Source organism: Sminthopsis crassicaudata, chromosome 2 (assembly GCF_048593235.1).
Source record: "Sminthopsis crassicaudata isolate SCR6 chromosome 2, ASM4859323v1, whole genome shotgun sequence".
Classification (NCBI taxonomy): domain Eukaryota; kingdom Metazoa; phylum Chordata; class Mammalia; order Dasyuromorphia; family Dasyuridae; genus Sminthopsis; species Sminthopsis crassicaudata.
In genome coordinates, this window is record NC_133618.1 from 35,370,668 (window position 1) to 35,390,137 (window position 19,470).

The 19,470-nt window shown below is 37.0% G+C and overlaps 1 protein-coding gene across 3 annotated transcripts; it reads right to left on the bottom strand.

Annotated features, from left to right (window-relative positions):
- Positions 1-1,192: 1,192 nt before the first annotated feature.
- On the bottom strand, positions 1,193-18,652 carry LOC141554115 (uncharacterized). Of its 3 annotated transcripts, none has more exons than XM_074285691.1 (5): positions 18,556-18,652; positions 17,893-17,992; positions 14,474-14,600; positions 13,707-13,802; positions 1,193-12,132 (listed from the first exon to the last, which is right to left on the bottom strand). In XM_074285691.1, exons 1-5 carry the CDS (start codon positions 18,636-18,638, stop codon positions 10,109-10,111), a joined length of 2,430 nt encoding a protein of 809 aa, XP_074141792.1. In that variant the 5' UTR covers positions 18,639-18,652; the 3' UTR covers positions 1,193-10,108. The 3 variants fall into 3 exon arrangements, with proteins under 3 accessions (XP_074141792.1, XP_074141791.1, XP_074141790.1); XM_074285690.1 differs by having other exon boundaries at positions 17,893-18,203; positions 18,556-18,594; XM_074285689.1 differs by lacking the exon at positions 18,556-18,652 and having other exon boundaries at positions 17,893-18,492.
- Between the last annotated feature and the right edge of the window lie 818 nt (positions 18,653-19,470).

The window sequence follows — 19,470 nt, forward strand, 5'->3', positions numbered from 1 at the left end:
TAAGATCTTATATCTTTTTCCAATTGGTTAACTTTCTATAATTTTTTTTCAATTCCTTTATTTTTTCCCATTTCTCTTGCTTGATTTTTGAATTCCTTTTTAAAATTCATCCAAACACTCTTTGGGGACTTGTGGCTATTTGACAACATTCTTTGGGGTAGGAGAGGCATTTTGAAACCTATTTTCCTGAAGAACCCAGATTTTTTTTTAACCAATGTATCTTATGTATGGATTGATTTTTTTTCCCCCTTTGCTAACTCATTTTTATTTTTAGTTGTTTATTATTATAATCAAGTTTTAATCCCAAATTGTGTGTAATGTTGTTCTCTGCCTCAGGACAACCTTACTGTTATTTTCTGAATTCTGTAAAAGGGCTCAACCTCAAAGGATTCATCTCCTCCCCTAAACAATTTAGGGCCCCCAGTCATGCTGTCCCATGCAGTACGGCACTCACTAGACATGTGCTTCTCATTTCTCCTCACCCAGTACTATGGCTAGATATTTTTTCTAGTTATACTAGGAGGCCTAACTTCTGGAAACAGTGGGGGTTGGAGGTTGGTGGGGAAGAAGCAACAAAATCTTCCTAGACTCAGCCATCTGCTGTTCCTTATGTGAAAGTTTATAAAAATGTGTGAGATAAAAGGTCAGCTGTGAGGTAAAAGTTTGTGGGATAAAATTTCTTGAGGCCTTATCTGCTTCTATACAATGTTGCTCTAAGGCCATGAATCTGTTGATCCAGTGGAGTCATTCTGGAGGTATCTATGTTTCACTTAGGCAAAACCTCTGCCCATGGAGATCCTCTCCTGTCTTAGGACAAGTGCTTTATCCTTTATTTTTGCTGCTCTCCAAAAACTTTGTGCCAGTTTCCTGGATAGATAGTAGTGATAATAGTACAAGATTTTCCCTCTCAGAGCAAGATCAACTGAACCAAAAAACAAGTAACAAAGAAGTCCAGAAGTGAATAATTTAAGATAAGCTAGATATGATGATAGATATATAGACTGAACTTATTGGAAAGAGAAAAGAATACACCTTTTTCTCAGTAATTAATGGAACCTTTAGAAAGAACCATAAATTAGTACTTAAAATAATTTTATAGCTAAAAGCAGACAAAGCAAAAACATTAAAATTATTCTTTTCAGATCACAAAGCAATAAAAATTATATTTAATAAGGGACTAACAGAAACATTGTTTAATCTCCAATTAATTTTTAATCTATTTAATCTTACTGAAAAAGAAATCATAGAAGATAATTTCATTAAAGAGAATAACACTAAGAAAACATCTCAAAACCCAGAGGATACAGTAAAAACAGTGATCAGAGAAAAATATACATAAAAGTATAAATAAAATAGAGTGGGTCAATACATTGGGTACAATATTCTAAAAATTAAAGGTGAAATTAATAAAACTAAGTATAAAAAAGCCATTAAATAAATAAAACTAGGTGTTGGTTTTGTGAGAAAAAAAGAAAAACTAATGAAGAAACTGGTTAATTTGAGCATAAAAAGAGAAAAAAATCAAACCACTAATGTCAGAAATGTTTTTTAAAAAAGAAACTGAACAAATTATAAATGAGTTTCCTTTTAAAAAAAATCTCTATATCTTGGCACAATATAAATAAAGTCAGATTTTTATAATTGGAACTTTAATTGTTCATGGATAAGCCAGGCCAATATAATTTAAATGACAATTTAACCTAATTTATATATCCAATGCCATCCCAATTAAATTGTCCCCAAAACTGTTTTATTGAATTGGAAAAAAAAAAAAGAAAAATCATTTGGAAAAACAAAAAGTCATGAATATCAAAGCCTCTAAGGGGGAAAAATGTAAAGGAAAAATTGTCAGCAGTAGCAGATCCTAAACTAAGCTATAAACTATATCCTAAATTATAATTATCCAAATTGATACTGGCTAAGAAACAGAAAGATAGATCAATAGAACAGAGTAGACTTACAATTCACAGAAGCAACTAAACACAAACACCTTGTATTTGACAAGTGTAATGCCTTAAGATTTTGGAATAAGAATTCATTCTTTAATAAAAAGTTGTTGAGAAAACTGGAAAGGAGAAGGGCAGAAACTGGGTATAGACCAGTATCTTATCTTACACCATTTACCAAAGTAAACTCAAAATGGCTATGTGTTAGGTTAAGATTTATGATTTGCTCCTACAGAATGGCTTACTCCCACAACAAGACCTAAGATTCCAGGTTGTATGAAAATGTTTAATAACAATGAATTAGAAATAAGGAAAACGAGAATTGACAATGCAATTCTTATAACAAAAGCACTTAATGCATCCTATGATTAATATAACTAGTACAATACAAAGAGATAGATTAGAGGAGGAGAGAAGAATCTATCACTGATTGGGGGAAACATCAATTTTGCAGACCTCAGAATTAGGAATCACTGCAAATCCCGACCGGAAAGGTCTCAGGCAGAATATCCTCTCCATGGATGAGATTCCAGTTTGGGCACTGATCTATTGTGACTTAAATAGCCCAAGGAACGAAAGTGGCCAAATGCCAACAATACTGACTTCACTTTTTTGAGTGAATCCAGAAGGAGGCCAGTCCTACAGAGTCTGTCAAGAGTGAAGCTTTACTCCTGGAGTAGCTAGTTCCAGGATATAGATAAGATGTCCTTGGTGGATTTGGCCAGAATCCACCCAGGACTGTTCTTTTAACTATATTGGTTCCCAGGGTTATTCAGTAGCTGCAAAAATAATAGTTCACTGTACTGTAATTACCCCATGGACATGGAGGGAAACTGAGGGCCAAGGCCTACAGAATCTTATATTTGTACCTATATCTTTCATTATGAAGAAAAATATTTTTTAAAAAATCATAACAAGGATGTGGAACACTATCACTTATGAACAATTTATTAATAAACAAGAGAAAAGAATAGTTAGGTGTAAAATAGACAATTTTGATTACATTAAATTAAAAAGGGTTAGCACAAAGCCAATACAACCAAAATTAGAAGGGAAGCAGGAATCTGGGAAACAATTTTTACAATTTTCTGATAAGGGCCTCATTTTTCAAATATATAAAGAATTGAATCAAATTTATAATAATACGAATCATTTTCCAAGCTACAAATGGTCAAAGGTTTTCAGATGAAGAAATTAAAGCCATCCATAGTTATGTGCCCAGGTACCAGCACACTACTGGAGGGCATTTCCTCAGAGTCCGGACTGGGAAGGGCGGAGCTCTGGAGGTCCGCATGAGACAGATGAGGGCGTGGCTTAAGGAGAATCACAGAACTGGGTGCTGTCAAGAGCCTCCAAATCTAAAGCAGCTGCAACTGCTTATTTACTCCAGCAGCCAATCAGCAGCAACCCCCCAAGATTTAACTGCTGGTGGCTGCCAGGGTCTTCCCCAAGGAAAGAAGTGTCTTGGAGGAAGAAAATCTGCATTTTCTGCGGGAGGGACTCACTCCCCTTTCCGGAGGAGATGGAGGGGAAGGCCGGAGGACCCGGGCACACTTGGACACAGAGTACGCCCGCTGATAGCGGAGAAAGCCAACGTCAGCCACTTTGGTGGGGAAGCCGAGAGTCGGAGCAGGGCCGGGCCTCTATCTGGCATCCAGTGCTTGAGGAGGCCGAGCCAATGCATTTTGAATCTGCTTGTTCTCTCAGCCGGAAAGCCTGAGTTGAGGGGCCAGAGGAGGCCCCCAGTGTCTTGAGCCTGGATGGACTGGAGGACAGTGAGAGACAGGTCCCAGGTGCCGGCCAGGTCTTTTACAGGGATTGTCTCACTGGGTTTTCCAAGCTCTTCTCTTGTTTTCCACAAGGGGAAACTACGGTGATGTGACTAGGACCACCCAATCAGCACGTGCCTCCAACTGGATTTGAAGTCGGCTCTTGCAGATTGTCTGCCCAGAACTCTACTCCCCACCACCTATTTTCTGCCCCTATTTTTTCCCCTTACCATTGACAGAATTGGCAGCAAGGATAGTTGAGTCACTGTCAGTGACAATTGCAAGATCAAGACAATAGGAAAGAAATAGCAGGAGAAATGCAAATGTCTAAATTTTCCAGAAAGGGACCTGAATTGGTTAGCAAACTCTAGGCCCAGTGTTTCTTTTTCTTTTTTTTTTTTCGGAAGCAATTGGGGTTAAGTGACTTGCCCAGGGTCACACAGCTAGGAAGTGTTAAGTGTTTGGTTTGAACTCAGGTTCTCCTAACTTAAGGGCTGGTGCTCTATCCACTGGGCCACATGGCTGCCCTTCCTTTGATTTTCTTACAATATTATTGTATTTTAAATTATTGATGTTTATTTTTATATTTTCTTTTTCAAATGCTTCCCCTCCTCTATTCAAAGAAATATCCCTAAAGAGGGAAAACACAATTTGACATTTTTTAACTGAGACTGCAAAAGTCATGCTACACAAACAATCCAAAACATCTACAGAGGTAAAGAGGAAGAACTTAGAAAAAGGGTTATCATTCTTTTCTTGCTCTTCCAAAATAATACTTTGAAAAACAAAAGCCAACATCTATTGCATATAATAGCAATTCCTTGAGGAGATAGAAGTCCTGAGTAACTTAAAATGTACTCAACTTAGAACATGCATTTTATATCATAATTTCATTTTAGTATCACAACTTTTAATGTGGATTTTTATTTATAATGGAAAGATTATAAATAGGTTCACCTTTGTGAACAGTTCTGACATTTCTATTTTATGCATGATTATCACACAAGTGGAAATTAGAAAATTCAAGTTTACTTACCTCTTAACTGATTGACATGCATTTGTTTCCCTGTGTAGGTGACATGAAAAACTCTGACCTAGATTAGCTTATTAAAATTACTAACATCAACAATTTCTAAAATCACTAAAATGGAGTATAACTAGATGGTTATAGTGGATAGAGCACCTGTCCTGAAGTCAGGAGAATCTGAGTTCAAATCCAGCCTCATACACTTAACACTTACTAGCTGAGTTATCCTGGGAAAGTTCTAATTGCCTAAAAAAAGAAAAAACTAACATGAGTAAGTTTAGACTTGCTAAACTCAATGAAGGAACATTTTCCACAGGCCCTGTGGCTAGACTATGGTCTAAAACAAACATCTGATTTAAGCAAACTTCATTATTACTAAGATGGCTAATAGCCAAAATCTGGGGACTTAATGGGCATTTTGCTCTTAAGTAGATTTCTGTCCCTTGAATTGACAAGATCATTAGGACCCCACAGCTTTACATATCCTATCTGGAGAGCCAAGTTATGGTGTCACTTTTAAAGGTTATATTTACTCTATAAAAGACCTACTTTTAATTCCCCACTAAAGTCTTTTTAGGAATTTAGCCCATCACTGACAACATAATTCCCTATTAAACTCCCTTTTTGAGAATTTAGTTGGTTTCTCTAGGAACTTACCACTCATCTTCCCCGATTCTGTGTTCTGCTTAGGTCTCATCATTCCCCCTGTTAATTGATAAAACTCATTTTCTTTGCTTAAAAACTCCATATGAATTTAGCCTATTAGTAGCACATTAAAACCTTTACCTCTTGGAGATGACATAAGGCTACAAATTCTACAAATACAGTGGACATAATCCCAATATACTTTTGGGAGTGTAATACTCCCTTAACCCCACATTTGGTGGTAAATACCATCATTTGTTGGCCCTATATGGGGAGAATCACCCCAAAACCCCATCATTGATAGCTGCATGGGTGTCCTGAAATCCCAATATATTTCAGTGGTTCAGCATTTCTATACCCTGAAACTCCAGCAATACATGGGAGGGTGTAGGAAGGGGGAACATTATTCCAAAGTGGGGGAAGCTATTCCAAGGACATTGTATTTAGCAAGTAACTGGGTTTGTCTGGGAACCATGTCACCAGCACACAGCCCTCTGGGAAAGATGCTGTAAAATCACTGAAGCTGGAAGAGAACTGTACTTCTAGACTGACCCTAATGGAACATTGGTGGTTGAAGTAGATAGGATAGTTACATTGGAACAATGAGTTAAATACTGAATTATAGATTATTCCCAATTCTGAAGCAGAAAAGACTCAGGAGGATTACTTGAGTGGCCATAAAGCCAACTTCTGACTAATGTGTGCATGTTACAAAACCTATTATTCCAGAATTCAAGTTTGGACCTACGTAAATTGACCCCCATTGGATTTTACACCAATCTGGCAAGAATGGTAGGCAGATTATTGGGCTTCAGTGAGGGAGAGTGAAATCTTAGATTTTTCCTGTTTGCCGCAAAAAGACCCAAATTCAATCTGGTCAATGTGGATGACTCCAATTTTTTTTTGTCCCATTTAAAAAAGGTTTTTATTTTAAATTCTTTTTAATTTGATATTTTTCCCTAGTTACATTCAAGACAATTTTTATTACATTTGTTTTTAAGATATTTGAATTCAATTCTCTCCCTTATCCTACAAATAAGAAACCAAATGTGAAGTTATGCAAAACATTCTACAAAAGCCAAATTGTGAAAGAAAACAGATCTCCCATCCTAATGAAAATAAAAACCCTCAAGAAAAATTGAGTTAAAAATAGAGAAATAGATAATGCTTCAATCTGTATTCAGACTTGATCAATTTCTTCTCTGGATATGTATTTTCTATCATAAATCTTTCATAGTTGTGGAATCATGATTGTACTACTGAGAGTAAGTCATTTACAGCTGGTCATCCAAGAACATTGCAATTACTTTGTATACAGTATATTTCATTTTGTTCAAGGAGGACTTCCAGGGTTTGTTTCCTTCCCCCGCTCCCCACCCTGCCCCAGCATCCTGCTTATTATTTTCCAGAGAATAATATTCCACCAAATAAACTTACTTTGAAAAGTTTTTTTTAATTACTATTGCTAATTGTATCCCCCCCCCCTATTCTCTTTCCTTTCACTCTATCCCTCCTTAAAAATGTTTTGCTACTGACCACTCCCTCCCTCCAAATGCCCTCTCTTTTAACAGCTACCCCCCTCCCTATATCCCATTCCCCTCCTTTTTTGCTGCAGGATAAGACAGATTTCTATACACCTATTGAGTATGTCCTTCAGAATAGTTGTGGATAATTGTACGACTGAGAATAAGTCATTTACAGCTGGTCATCCAAGAACATTGCTATTACTTTATATACACTATATATTTCACTTTGTTCATAGAGGACTTTCCTCCTTTGTTTTTAAATTTTGATTTTTAAATGCTCTCTCCATCCACTGAGAGTTAAGATATCAATTATAAGTATGAAATGATGGAAAATATATTTATCAGCAAAATCACCAACAACAAACACACACACACACACATACACACACACAAAACCCCAAACTCCAAAACAAATCTTCCATTTACACTGTCAGTTCTCTCTCTGGAGTGGACAGCATTTTTCATCATTATGTCCTTTGGAACTGTCTTAAATCATTTTCTTGAACAGAGTAGCCAAGTCAATTGCAGTTGATCATTAAAATATTGCTATTACTGCATGATCTAGTTCTGCTTATTTTACTGTATCTATTTACACAGGTCTTGAGATTTTTTCTGAAACCATCACCCTCATTCCCTATAGCACAACGGGATTCCATCACAATCATGTACAACAACTTGTTAGGCCTTTTGCCTATCAATAGACATTCCATTAAATTTACAATTCTTTGCCACCATTAAAAAAAATAAAACAAACCAAAAAAAACAACCTGCTGTTTTTGTATAAACATGCCCTTTTCCCTTGATCTCTCTGGGATACAGACTTAGAAGTGATGTTGCTGCGTCAAAGGATATGCACTTTTAAGAGCCCTTTGAGCATAGTTATATACTTCTCTAAAATGGCTGAACCAATTCTGAATAGTGCATCAGTGTGCATTTTACCTCACCCTCCAAAATGTTATCTTCCTTGTTAAGTTGACCAATCTGATAGATGTGAGGCAGCAGCACAGAGTTGTATTAATTTGCATTTCCCTAAAAAATAGTGATTCATAGCTTTTTTTCCCCCAAATGACTCAGGATAGCTTTGACTTCAGTAAACTACTCATTCTTATCCCTTGACCACTATGGGATTCTCATTTTTTCATGTGGCACATATTAGATGACAAAGCATTTGGCTACCTTAAGAGAGTTGAAATTATCTTCACTCCCTTGAATTGCTGTACTTTAATATTCACAGCACTGGCCAGAAATCACATCTCATCAATATCTGGGCCTTGTGATGCTTCTTTTTTAATTAAGGTGATTCCAAATCTTTATGGTTCACACTGGGTACACTAATGAATATGTACAGAAGTAGCATAAGCAATATCAGGAACATAAAGATACATTTCTCACCCACAATCAATAGCTGTTTTACCATATATGGGTTCATCAGATAGCAGACATTATCTATAAGCTTATGGCATGCCATTTGCCCAGGGATCAAAGATAATATTAAGGTTCTCTCAATTCCACCCTCCACTCAGGACTAACTTAAGTCAGCAAAACCCCACCCTTCTTGAAGGCTAATGGGGAAAATAACAAATCTTTGTGTCTTTAGAGCTCTGGAGAGAAAAGGGATTATTTCTGTCCAAGGAAGATAAGAATTTTCTGAATTGCATTGAAGGACTCAGAATCACATTTTAGTCAACTGAGAGATCTTCCCACATTTTTTTATCTTCATGAGAAATCTGAGACATAAAGGCCTTCCCAAATGCATTATATGCAAAAGACTGGTCTCCAGAATGAATTCTTTGATTTTGAGCAAGTTGAATTCTAAGTCTGAAGGTATGCCCACATTCATTACATTTATTAGGTCTCTATCCAATACGAATTATCTGATGTTAAGATTTAAATTCAAGCAGGACTTCTTTTATACAGTACATTCATAAGGTTTCTCTCCAGTATGAATTCTTAAAAGTTAAATTAAGATCTGAGTTGTCCTGGAAGGCCCTCTCATACTTGTAAGAAAAATCTTAAATCTTGGCCAAGTCCTTCAAATATTTTCAGTGACTGTACAAAATCAGAATCTCAATGAATGTCAGCCAAGTTCCTCTATGTAACCTTGTACTGAGAACATGATAATGTACTTGTAATTATTTGATAATTCACCAGGAGGCACAGGAAGAGCAGGCCACTTTTCCTTGTGCTTGATTTAAGATGTTCTTTTCAGCTTTGGTATATGTTTCACCCCAAAAACCTAGTCAGTTCCTTGAATAAAACCAGTTGGCTTAAGGGAATGGATAAACTACTCCCCTTAGTGGAAGCCTCCATATCTGGGGAGCTGTTCAGTTCAGAGGGTCATATATCAAATAATAAACTGGACATAGTGCCTTTTTTGTTCTTGATGTATAAAAACCCTGTAGAAGGAGCTAGCTATTGGAACTTCACCCAAAGAGAGGATGGCCTTGACTGGATTTCTCCTTCTTTGGAGTGTACGCTGCCTGACTGAATGACTTGGGGATCCCCCAGCCTGAAGAGTCAGGAGTTAGTGTTTCCCAAACTGGTGATGATGTATGTTATATGTCTGTCTGTCTTTGTTATTACTGTGATAACGGCACCTGTTGTGTGTGTTTTTTATTACAAGTTTTTTTAACTCCCATTTCTTGTTTATATCAGCAATAAACTTTTACCCCCCCCTTTTAGTCTATGCCTGTTCAATGTGAAATCCAAACCTATATTAACTCTACAACATGCCTCACATTCGTAAAGAATACTATCCCGTTGGATAGTAAGTTGTATTTGTTTCCCAAAGGACTTCCCACATTCACAAGGTTTCTATCCAGTATGAATTTTTTTATATAGAATAAATGTTGAATTATAGAAGAAACCTTCCCATTACTCATTAGACTCATGAAGGATGTCTCTAGTTTGAATTCCCGATAGTAGTCTTATTCCTGAAGCCTTTCAAATATTCACTATGTTTAAAACGTTTCTTTTCCATATGAATTTTCTCTTCTGATACATAGGGGGTTATGCCTTCCTCCAAAAGACTTTCCCATGTTATCTACATTTATAAAGTTTCTCTCCATTATGAATTCATTAATTACAAGATGAGTTGTGATAGAAGACTAGTTCACATGCCTTATGAGGAGTATCTCCATGAACTCTCTGATAGGCATAAAATAGTGAATTATGTCTAAAGGTTTTCCCACACTCTTAAGAATTCTCTTGTGAATGAATTCTTTGATGTTGAGTAAATTGAATCCTCAGTCTGAAGGCCTTTCTACATATACTACATTTATAAGGTTTCTCTCCAGTATGTATTCTTTGATGTTGGACAAGTTCTGAGTTGTAGGGTAAAGCTTTCTCATACTCCTTGTATTGATAAAGTCCAGCATGAGATTTCTGATGTATGGTAAGATGTGCCTTTTTCTTGAAAGCTTTCTGACATTCAGTACATTTATAAAGTTTGTTTTCCATATGAATTCTCTGATGCACAGCAAGATGTTGCTTCCTTCTAAAGACCTTCTCACATGAATGACATTTATAAGGCTTTTCTCCAGTATGAATTCTTTGATGTCGAATAAGTTCTGAGTTATAAGGGAAAGCCTTCTCACACTCCCTACATTCATAAAGAACCTTTCCAGTATGAATTCTCTGATGAACAATAAGTAGTGTCTTCCTCCTGAAGGCATTCCCACAGTCACCACATTTATAAGGTTTCTCTCCAGTATGAATTCTTTGATGTAAAATAAAAGCTGAGTTGTAGGGGAAAGCTTTCCCACACTCCTTACATTGATAAAGATTCTCTCCAGCATGAGATTTCTGATGTACAGTAAGATGTGCCTTTCTCTTAAAGGCCTTCTGACATTCACTACATTCATAAGGTTTTTCTCCTGTATGAATTCTCTGATGCACAGTAAGATGTTGCTTCCTCCTAAACACTTTCCCACATAAACGACATTTATAAGGCTTCTCTCCAGTATGAATTCTTTGATGTCGAATAAGTTCTGACTTGTAGGGGAAAGCCTTCCCACACTCCTTACATTCATAAAGAATCTTTCCAGTATGAATTCTCTGGTGCACATTAAGGAGTGTCTTACTTCTAAACACCTCTGCACATTCACTACATGCATAAGGTTTTTCTCCAGTATGAATTCTTTGATGTACAATAAATGCTGAGTTGTAGAGGAAAGCCTTCCCACACTCCTTGCATTCATAAACAATATCTCCATTATGAATTCTTTGATGCACAGTAAGATGTGCCTTCTTCTCAAAGGCCTTTCCACATTCACTACATTTATAAGGTTTTTCTCCAGTATGAATTCTCTGATGTTTAATAAGATCTGAATTGTGATAGAAAGTCTTCCTACACTCCTTACATTTGTAAAGAATCTTTAAAGGATGAAATCTCTGATGCATATTAAGTTTTATCTTACTACTAAATACCTTCTTACATTCACTACATTCATAAGGTATCTCTCCAGTATGGATTCTTTCATGTCGAGTATGATGTGCTTTCAATCTGAAGGCCTTCCCACATTCACTACATTTATAAGGTTTCTCTCCAGTATGAATTCTTTGATGCACAGTAAATTGTGTTTTCCTCTTGAAAGCTTTCCCACATTCACTACATTTATAAGGTTTCTCTCTGGTATGAATTATCAGAGGCTGAATAAAATCTGAGTTGCGGTGGAAGGCCTTCCCAAACTCCTTGCGTCCATAAATAATCTTTTCAGTGTGAATTCTCTGATGAACAGTAAGTCGTGTTTTATTCCTGAAGGCCTTCCCACATTCATTACATTTATGTTTCTCTCCAGTATGAATTTTTTGATTTTGAAAATGTTCTGAATTGCCATATTCCTTACATGCATTGGGAATCTCTTGAGTATGAATTCTCTGATGGATATGAAGTTGTGTTTTCTGTCTAAAGGCCTTCCCACATTCACTACATTCAAAAGGTTTCTCTCCAGTATGAATTCTTTGATGGCGAGTAAGATTTGCCTTTACATTGAAGGCCTTCCCACATACACTACATTCATAAGGTTTCTCTCCAGTATGAATTCTTTGATGTCGGATAAGTTCTGAGTTCCACTGAAAAGACTTCCCACACTCTTTACATTTATAAAAAAAGTCTCCAGTATGAATTCTCTTATGCACAGCAAGACATTGTTTACTCCTAATAGCCTTCCCATATTCACTACCTTCAGAAGGTTTCTTTCCAGTAATTACTTTGCTCTCTGAAAAAAAAGAATAAAGACATCATTAACCTTGCCTTTTCTTTCTTTTCCCAAGGTCCTTAATTGTCCAAATTTATAGCTATTCCCTTTCTTTTCACTTGGGAGGGCTAGCCTCAATGGGTTTTAATTAAAGATTATAGTTTATATTATGTGAAAATATGATAATCCAAAGGTAAAAAATAAATTAACTTATGATGACATAATCTGGAGGAATTTAAAAGCCCTTGCTCTGTGATAAATAGCTGATATTTAAATGGAATAAGGAAAGGGAAGAGTATCTACAAAAAGTAGATGATTTTGAGAGCTTGTAAATATGTCCTTACAATTCTAGATGTAAACAGGAAAGGAAAAGACTGAGCAAAAAGAAAAAGAAGATTTGGTGAGTTTAGAATAAGGAAGAAAGAAGCACAAAGCAAACAGAGTAAAGAAATATGAGGAAAAGGGGTCATAACAGATAATTGTTGCCATAAATTTTCTCTAAAAATTTAACTTGTCTACTTTAAGAGTAATAACATGGCCATTTTTCATAAGAGAAATTACTAATTACCTGAAATATTCAAATTCTGGTAATCAAAGAAAACAAAAACAATTTGGAGGTATCACAAAATAGCCATCAGATTAACAAAGATACTTTAAAAGGATAACAAATTCTGTCAGTTATACTAAAATAGGTACTTATTTTAGCTTCTCCTGACTTTTTTTTTGAAAAATAACACAGCAGGGCAGCTAGGTGGCACAGTGGATAGAACACCAGCCTTGAATTCAGGAGGAACCAAGTTCAAATCTGATCTCAGACACTTAACACGTCCTAGCTATGTGACCCTGGACAAGTCACTTAACCCCAGCCTCAGAAAAAACAACAACAAAAAAAACCACAGCAATTTCAGTTAAGCTAAACTTTTCATACCCTTTGACCCAGTAGTCCTACTACTAGTCATACCCTCAAAATGTTATTTAAAGGAAAGGAAATGTTATTTTGTTTTTCTCAAAAATATTCATATCTTTTTGTGAAATAGCAATTCTTTTTTAAATGTAGATCTAATGATTGAGTTCCAGCTAAACAAGCCTATCACATAAACGTATTTTCAAAGTGTAAAGAGAATGACATATTACATGATGGACTGAAGAAAGGGAACTTAAGATTAAATACTTAAAATTTATAAATACTTTATAATAGCATCAAAATCACACAAAAGAAAATATTAGAAGGGGATTCAGATTCATATGCAAAAAAAGGCATACTATTAAGATTTTAACAGGGAGGATAAATTGATGGGAGTAAGACAGAATGTCTCCTTAACATAAAATGTTCACTGATGAACAGAAGGAAAAATCCTGTCATCTACTGAGGCAACAACTTTCTTTGAGAGTGAAAACACATAAGGGTAAAGAGGTGCATAAAAAAGTAATTTCTTGAACTAAAAAAGAAAGTTTAAAATCTCAGCTTCTCTCAACAGGTCTGAGAAGTTTTAATAAGAACCAACTCATTCAACATTTTATAAGAGTTTTAATCTAAAATGACCAACAAAGCAATATTTTGCAGCAACCTATTTGCTTGGTTTTTATATATTCACCTTGACAGCTGTTTCTTGAAATATCTGCCTCTGATATCCAAGCTGCTTCCTTTCTTTCTAATTGGTAGATGATATCTGGTTTGGAAACTGCAAATCCTGTCACAGAACAGAGAGATTAAATATTACTCCCAACTATTCATAGAAAAGTATGATACTTTTTCTCATACCATCTAAAGCACTGGTAATAATAGCTTATTTTGTCTGATATATATATATTTTTTCCCAAACCATGGAGAGTTCAATGGGCAAACCAGAGAGAAAGGAAGGTTTTGTTTTGTTTTTAGTTGGGGTGGAAGAGGAAGTGAATCGGTAAAACTTTATTAATAAAGATTTAAAATTAGTTTGCAATCCCTTTAGGGGAAAAAAGTACACATGGCAGGAAGACCTCAAGGAAAGTACAAACAACCACTGAAAGATATTCTATATTACAGGGGAATGGTTTAGAGAGTACGACTAAGGGAAAAATTCATTTGACTCGACTTCCTACTTAGACAATGAAAATACTTTATGTATAAAGAAACCCACACTGGGATTAAACAAAAAACCTTACATTTGAAGCAACAAAGAGGGGAAGGTACATTCTCAAGGATAACAAAAAAATTGAAAAGTCAATTTCCAGGCAAAGCTCTTTGCTGTGCAAACAAGTACTCTATCCTTTCACTATAAAAGAATTAGGAATATCTTCCTTTTGTATGCCAAAGAATAACTGTTAGAATTTGAAGCTGTCATAGCATACACCAGGACTTCAAAGGAATAGCCATTCTTACCCAAAGAGGCCAAGTTCCTATAGTTCTCCAGCATCACCTCCCTGTATAAGTTTTTCTGTGACATGGTCAAATATACCCATTCTTCCCAGGTAAATTCTACAGCCACATCCTTGAAGGTCACCAATTCCTGAAACACCAGAAGTATTCATGTTTACCAGGTATTGCTCTGTTATGAAGTTTAAATAACTGTTGTTTGTCCATCGTTTTTGAAAAGACCATGACTTCAGAAAGATATCATAGCTTACAAGTGAATTGCATTTACGTGGGACTGTAAAAAGACAGCAGCCTCACTTTTTCCTCCAAGGCCATTTGGGTTCAGTTTAAGATAAAGATCAGGATGATTGGACATGACCCTGTATACAGTGGGAGACCTTGACTTTTTTAAAAGATAGTTCAAATACAAATGCTTTGCAGGTGGGTTTTGTTTTTTTTTTTTTTTTTTTTAATTTGTAAGCCAGTACAACACCTAAAGCATAGCAGGCACTTAAGAATTCCTCTCCCATTAGACTGTAAGTTCCTTGGGAGCAGATTATTTTTGGTTTTGTGTTCTCAACACTTACCCCAGTGCCTAACACTTTGTAGGTGCTTAATAAATGCTTAATGTTGTTAATGAATCTAAGGAGTCAATTTTATTTTATTTTTCTGATTAATAGTTTTAATAGTACATGATCTTAGGTATACAATTTTCACTATTGAATCTTTTAAATAAAATCAATTATAATATGCATAATTTTCAAATTAGACAATATTTATTAAACTAGTTAGTTTATATTACTATGAAGCTTCACCTGAAAAATACCTTAAGTAAAATAAACGTTTGTTCTAAAAGTTCCCTGATTTAAAAAATATGAATAGAAATATACATTTCAATTAAAAAAATTAAGACAATGGTTAAACAAGTACTGATTAATCAGTTACATTTGAAAACTTTTCACAACCTATATGTGAGTACATATTAGATAAAAGTCTGCACATTTTAAATGCAAAATTGCAGTACTCAAATCAGATGAACTGAGCTGCTGTCAATTTTTTTTTCCTCTCTATGAACTGGAGATAATTTTCTATGCATTATTAAGTGTAGTTTTTAAAAATAAATCTGCAGCATTGCCATTTAGCAATATGGAAAATACAAACATCCGGAGAGAAGGGATGGGAAAACCACTCTGTCATTATTTGGTGAGAAATAATTATGAAAGAGTAAAATAAAACATTCATCAAGGTCAGGCTGAGCAACAGCTTTTTAAATAAAAAAGCTTCTGGTAAAATTTAAAAAGAAGAATGGAGAATGAAAGGGAAATGGAATGAGAAAAATGTGTATGAAACTAGAAACTGAAATGACTTTTCACAAAATTCTTGAGGAAATTGTTGCCCATAAGAGAAAATGTAAATCATATTAAATGCATTACCTTTGGGGCCTTCCTTATAGGAGAATGTTCTCCCAAGAAAACCATAGCTCCACAGTGAGCATATAGTGGATTGTGTACTTCAGTTTCAAACATCAGCCCTGATCATTCTGATGGGGATATTAGCTCCTAATTAAAACTTGGAGGAAAGAAGCAAAGTAGAAATTTCCTAGGCAATTCCCCATAGGAAGGGGATTGAGGATTAGTACTAAGTTTTAGGACTTAACAACTGTGAAGTTTAGGAGAACAACCACATTGGTGGTCTACTTATTATTCTGAGACAATGTTTGGTGAAACAATTATTCACAGCTAGGTAAAAAATATTTTCTACAATTTTAAACCTGGCAGTTAAGACAGATCTATCTGCAATCTTTTTTCTGCTAAGGATTTTATAGGTTTGTTTTTTAAATTTTTATTTGCTTCTAATAGATCTTCCATCTCTTTGGGACTGAAATGGCAAAATTTGTTTTGTTTTTTTTTTTTTCTGACAAAAGGAAAAGACAATGAGGAAACAAGTTACTTTCATAATTAAAGTAATAAAGTAGAGATATGTATCTGAATTATCTCTTTCAAATTTCACTATTTCAGTTCCAAAAAGATGGAAGATCTACTAAAAATATTTAAGTTGTTTAATCATAAAAATGCAGAGTGGCCAAGAGAAATCTAGAATACTGTTAAGTATAGTTTATTGGGGAGATGCTACTGAATTCAATGAATCAATTTTAAATGTGTGTTTTTGTTGTGTTTTTTTTTTTTTAATAATGTGCACCCATGGCTTCTTCTTCTTACTGCTAAGCTCAAGCAATAGTATGTCTAATCTTTTTCCTACTTGCTGTTATAAAAAATAAGAGACATTTCCAAATTGAAAAATGGTTAAAGGCACTTTTCAGGAGAAAAACAATCAAAACTCTATCTAGCCATTTGAAAAAATGCTCTAGGGAGCAGCTAGCTGGTATAGTGGACAGAGCACCAGCCCTGAAGTCAGGAAGACCCGAGTTCAAATTTGACCTCAGACATTTAACACTTCCTGGCTATGTGACCCTGAGCAAGTCACTTACCTCAATCACCTCAGCAAAAAATAAATTTAAAATGGTCTAAATCACTAATATTAGACAAATTTAAATTAAAACAACTCAGAGATACTAATTTAAATCTATTATGGCAGAAAAGATAAATGATGGAATGGATGTGGAAAAATAAGGACAATGATGCATTATTGAAGGGGTAAACTGATCCAACAAATCATTCTTGGAGAACAGTTTGGAACTATAAAATTGTGGATACCCTTCTATATATAGCAACACCACTATTGGGTCTGTATTTCAAAGAAATCAAAGGGAAATGTACAATAAATGTACAAAAATATTTATACCGGTGTCTTTTTTTTTTTAACTGTGAAAAGTAGATAATAGAAATTGAATGGATGCCCACCAATTGAAGATGTGAAATATGACTGATGAAATAATATTTCATCATAAGATAAAGGGTGTGAGCTGAAGAAAAAAGAAGTAAGCAGCACCAGAACACTGTACACAGTAATAGCAATATTGTAAAAATGATTAACTGTGGAAAAACACAGATACTCCGATGGATATAATGATTCATGAACATCCCAAAGGACTCATAATAAAATATTGAGAGAACTGATAAACTTCTAAGTATAGATTGAAACATAATATTTTTCACTTTCCTTTTTTTTTTTTTTTTTTTTAAACTTTTCTTCTCCATCCCAGCTAATATGTATGACCTCACATGCATAACGGACATCCCAATGCTTGCCTTCTCAATAGATGGAAGAGAGGATGGATGGAGGGGAAAACATTTCTACCTCAAATCTTTAAAATGTGACTTTTTTGTAGAAAAAGATACACAGATAATCTCCACTGTATCTTGTAGCTTTAAATTTATGATTCTTCGGTGGCCACCAATTTCTAAGACAAAAGCATATGAGAAAAATGTAATCCGGGGTTTTTAGGCTGAGATGGTTATTTCAGGACAACAGCAGTGGTCACTCACCTGGCTGGGCCTGGCGGTCATTCCGGGGGCCATCGCCGCCTCCTCCTCCGCCTCCTCCTCCTCCTCGGGGGCACAGCAGCAGCCACGAGAGGCGGAGGTGCTGGGGAGGAAAGGAAGCCCATGAGAAAGCTCACTTGTCACTGAGGGGGGCTCCGGGAGGCAGGGCCACCAGGACACGGTCACTTCTCCTCCGGAGGGGACATTGGCTTCAGGCCAACATCTCCTTAGGGACAAAGCAGGAGACCGGGAAAAGCACCAAGGCATCCCCAGCAGCAGAAAGCTTCCTGAAGGAGGGGGTACCCAGGAGAATGCTGGGAAGAGGAGAGGAAGCCCACGTGACATCAGGCCCAAGCACCAGACCTACACCAGGCCTTCCTTCCCAAACACAATCTACACGGCCACAAGGACTGAGGCCCGAAGGGTCAGCAGCAGCCGGGGCCCCTTAGGGGCGGGGTTTTGAATGCGGTCAGTCTCCAAGCTCCGCCCCTCCGTGACAGCTATCGCTGCCCAGGAGCGGCCCAAAGGCCGAGGTAATCCGGGACAGGTCTACGTTCGCTCCCCTACTCTCTGCGTGCTTCCCCAAAAGCCCCCAGTGCTCCGACACCGCCGCATCCCCGCCACCGGCCTCGGCTGCGCCCGCCCCCGCTTTCGCATCCCGCTCACCCCGTCCCAGATCGATCAGGAGAACAGGAAGCAACCACTAAACAACACGGGAAAGGTCGAAAGAGAGCAGGCGGAAGTGACATAGAGGACGGCTCATCCTCTGAAAAACACACTGAAGGCTGACAATGCCTTCTGGGAATCGTAGTTTAGAGGCTTCGGAGCCCGGCCCCTCCTCCGTCTGGAAGGCGGTCCTGCCCCGCCCCTTCGTGGCATGGAGCCCCGCCCCCTCTTCTCGTTATCTCGTGTGTGGTCTCCCCAGTCCCAGCACCCCCGGGGAGTCACTAGTCGTGGGCTCTCAGACCCGGAGCAACTATCGGGCTCCTCCAAATCTAATTCGTGCCCGGCTGCCTGTTTACTTCGGCAGTCAAAGAGCTCCGTCTGCGGACGAGGAGGGAAACTCTCTGAGGCAGAAACCCCGCAGTTGTCCGGGGGTGCCCGGGGCGCTCGCTCTGAGGCCTGATGCACCGAGATCTTACATGATTCTATCGAACTGAACAGCACTGATTGCAATAGAATTCGGGTCCGAGTGAATGATTTCTCACAGGAAAAGACATACATCCCGAAAATTTGTGGGAGCTTCTTAGTGGTGGCTGAGAACTGGCAATGGGGAGGTCCCTCAGCTGTAGGTGAGCTGCTGTAAATGACTGTATGGACTCCTGCTGTGCTGTAAGAAACGACGAGCAGCAAACCCTGGAAAGACACTTGAACTCCTGTAAAGCGACATGAGCAGAACAGGGCATGATTGACAACTGACCGGGGAGAGAAGGCAGAGCCTTTGTTTACTCCTCAAGTAACTGACAAGGTCTCGGGATCCGAGCACATTCAGCTGTACTTGGAGAGGGCAAGGCCTTTGACACCTGAAATTGTGCAACAAGCCTGGTGGAGTTATAAACAGATCCCACATTCTGAAGAACA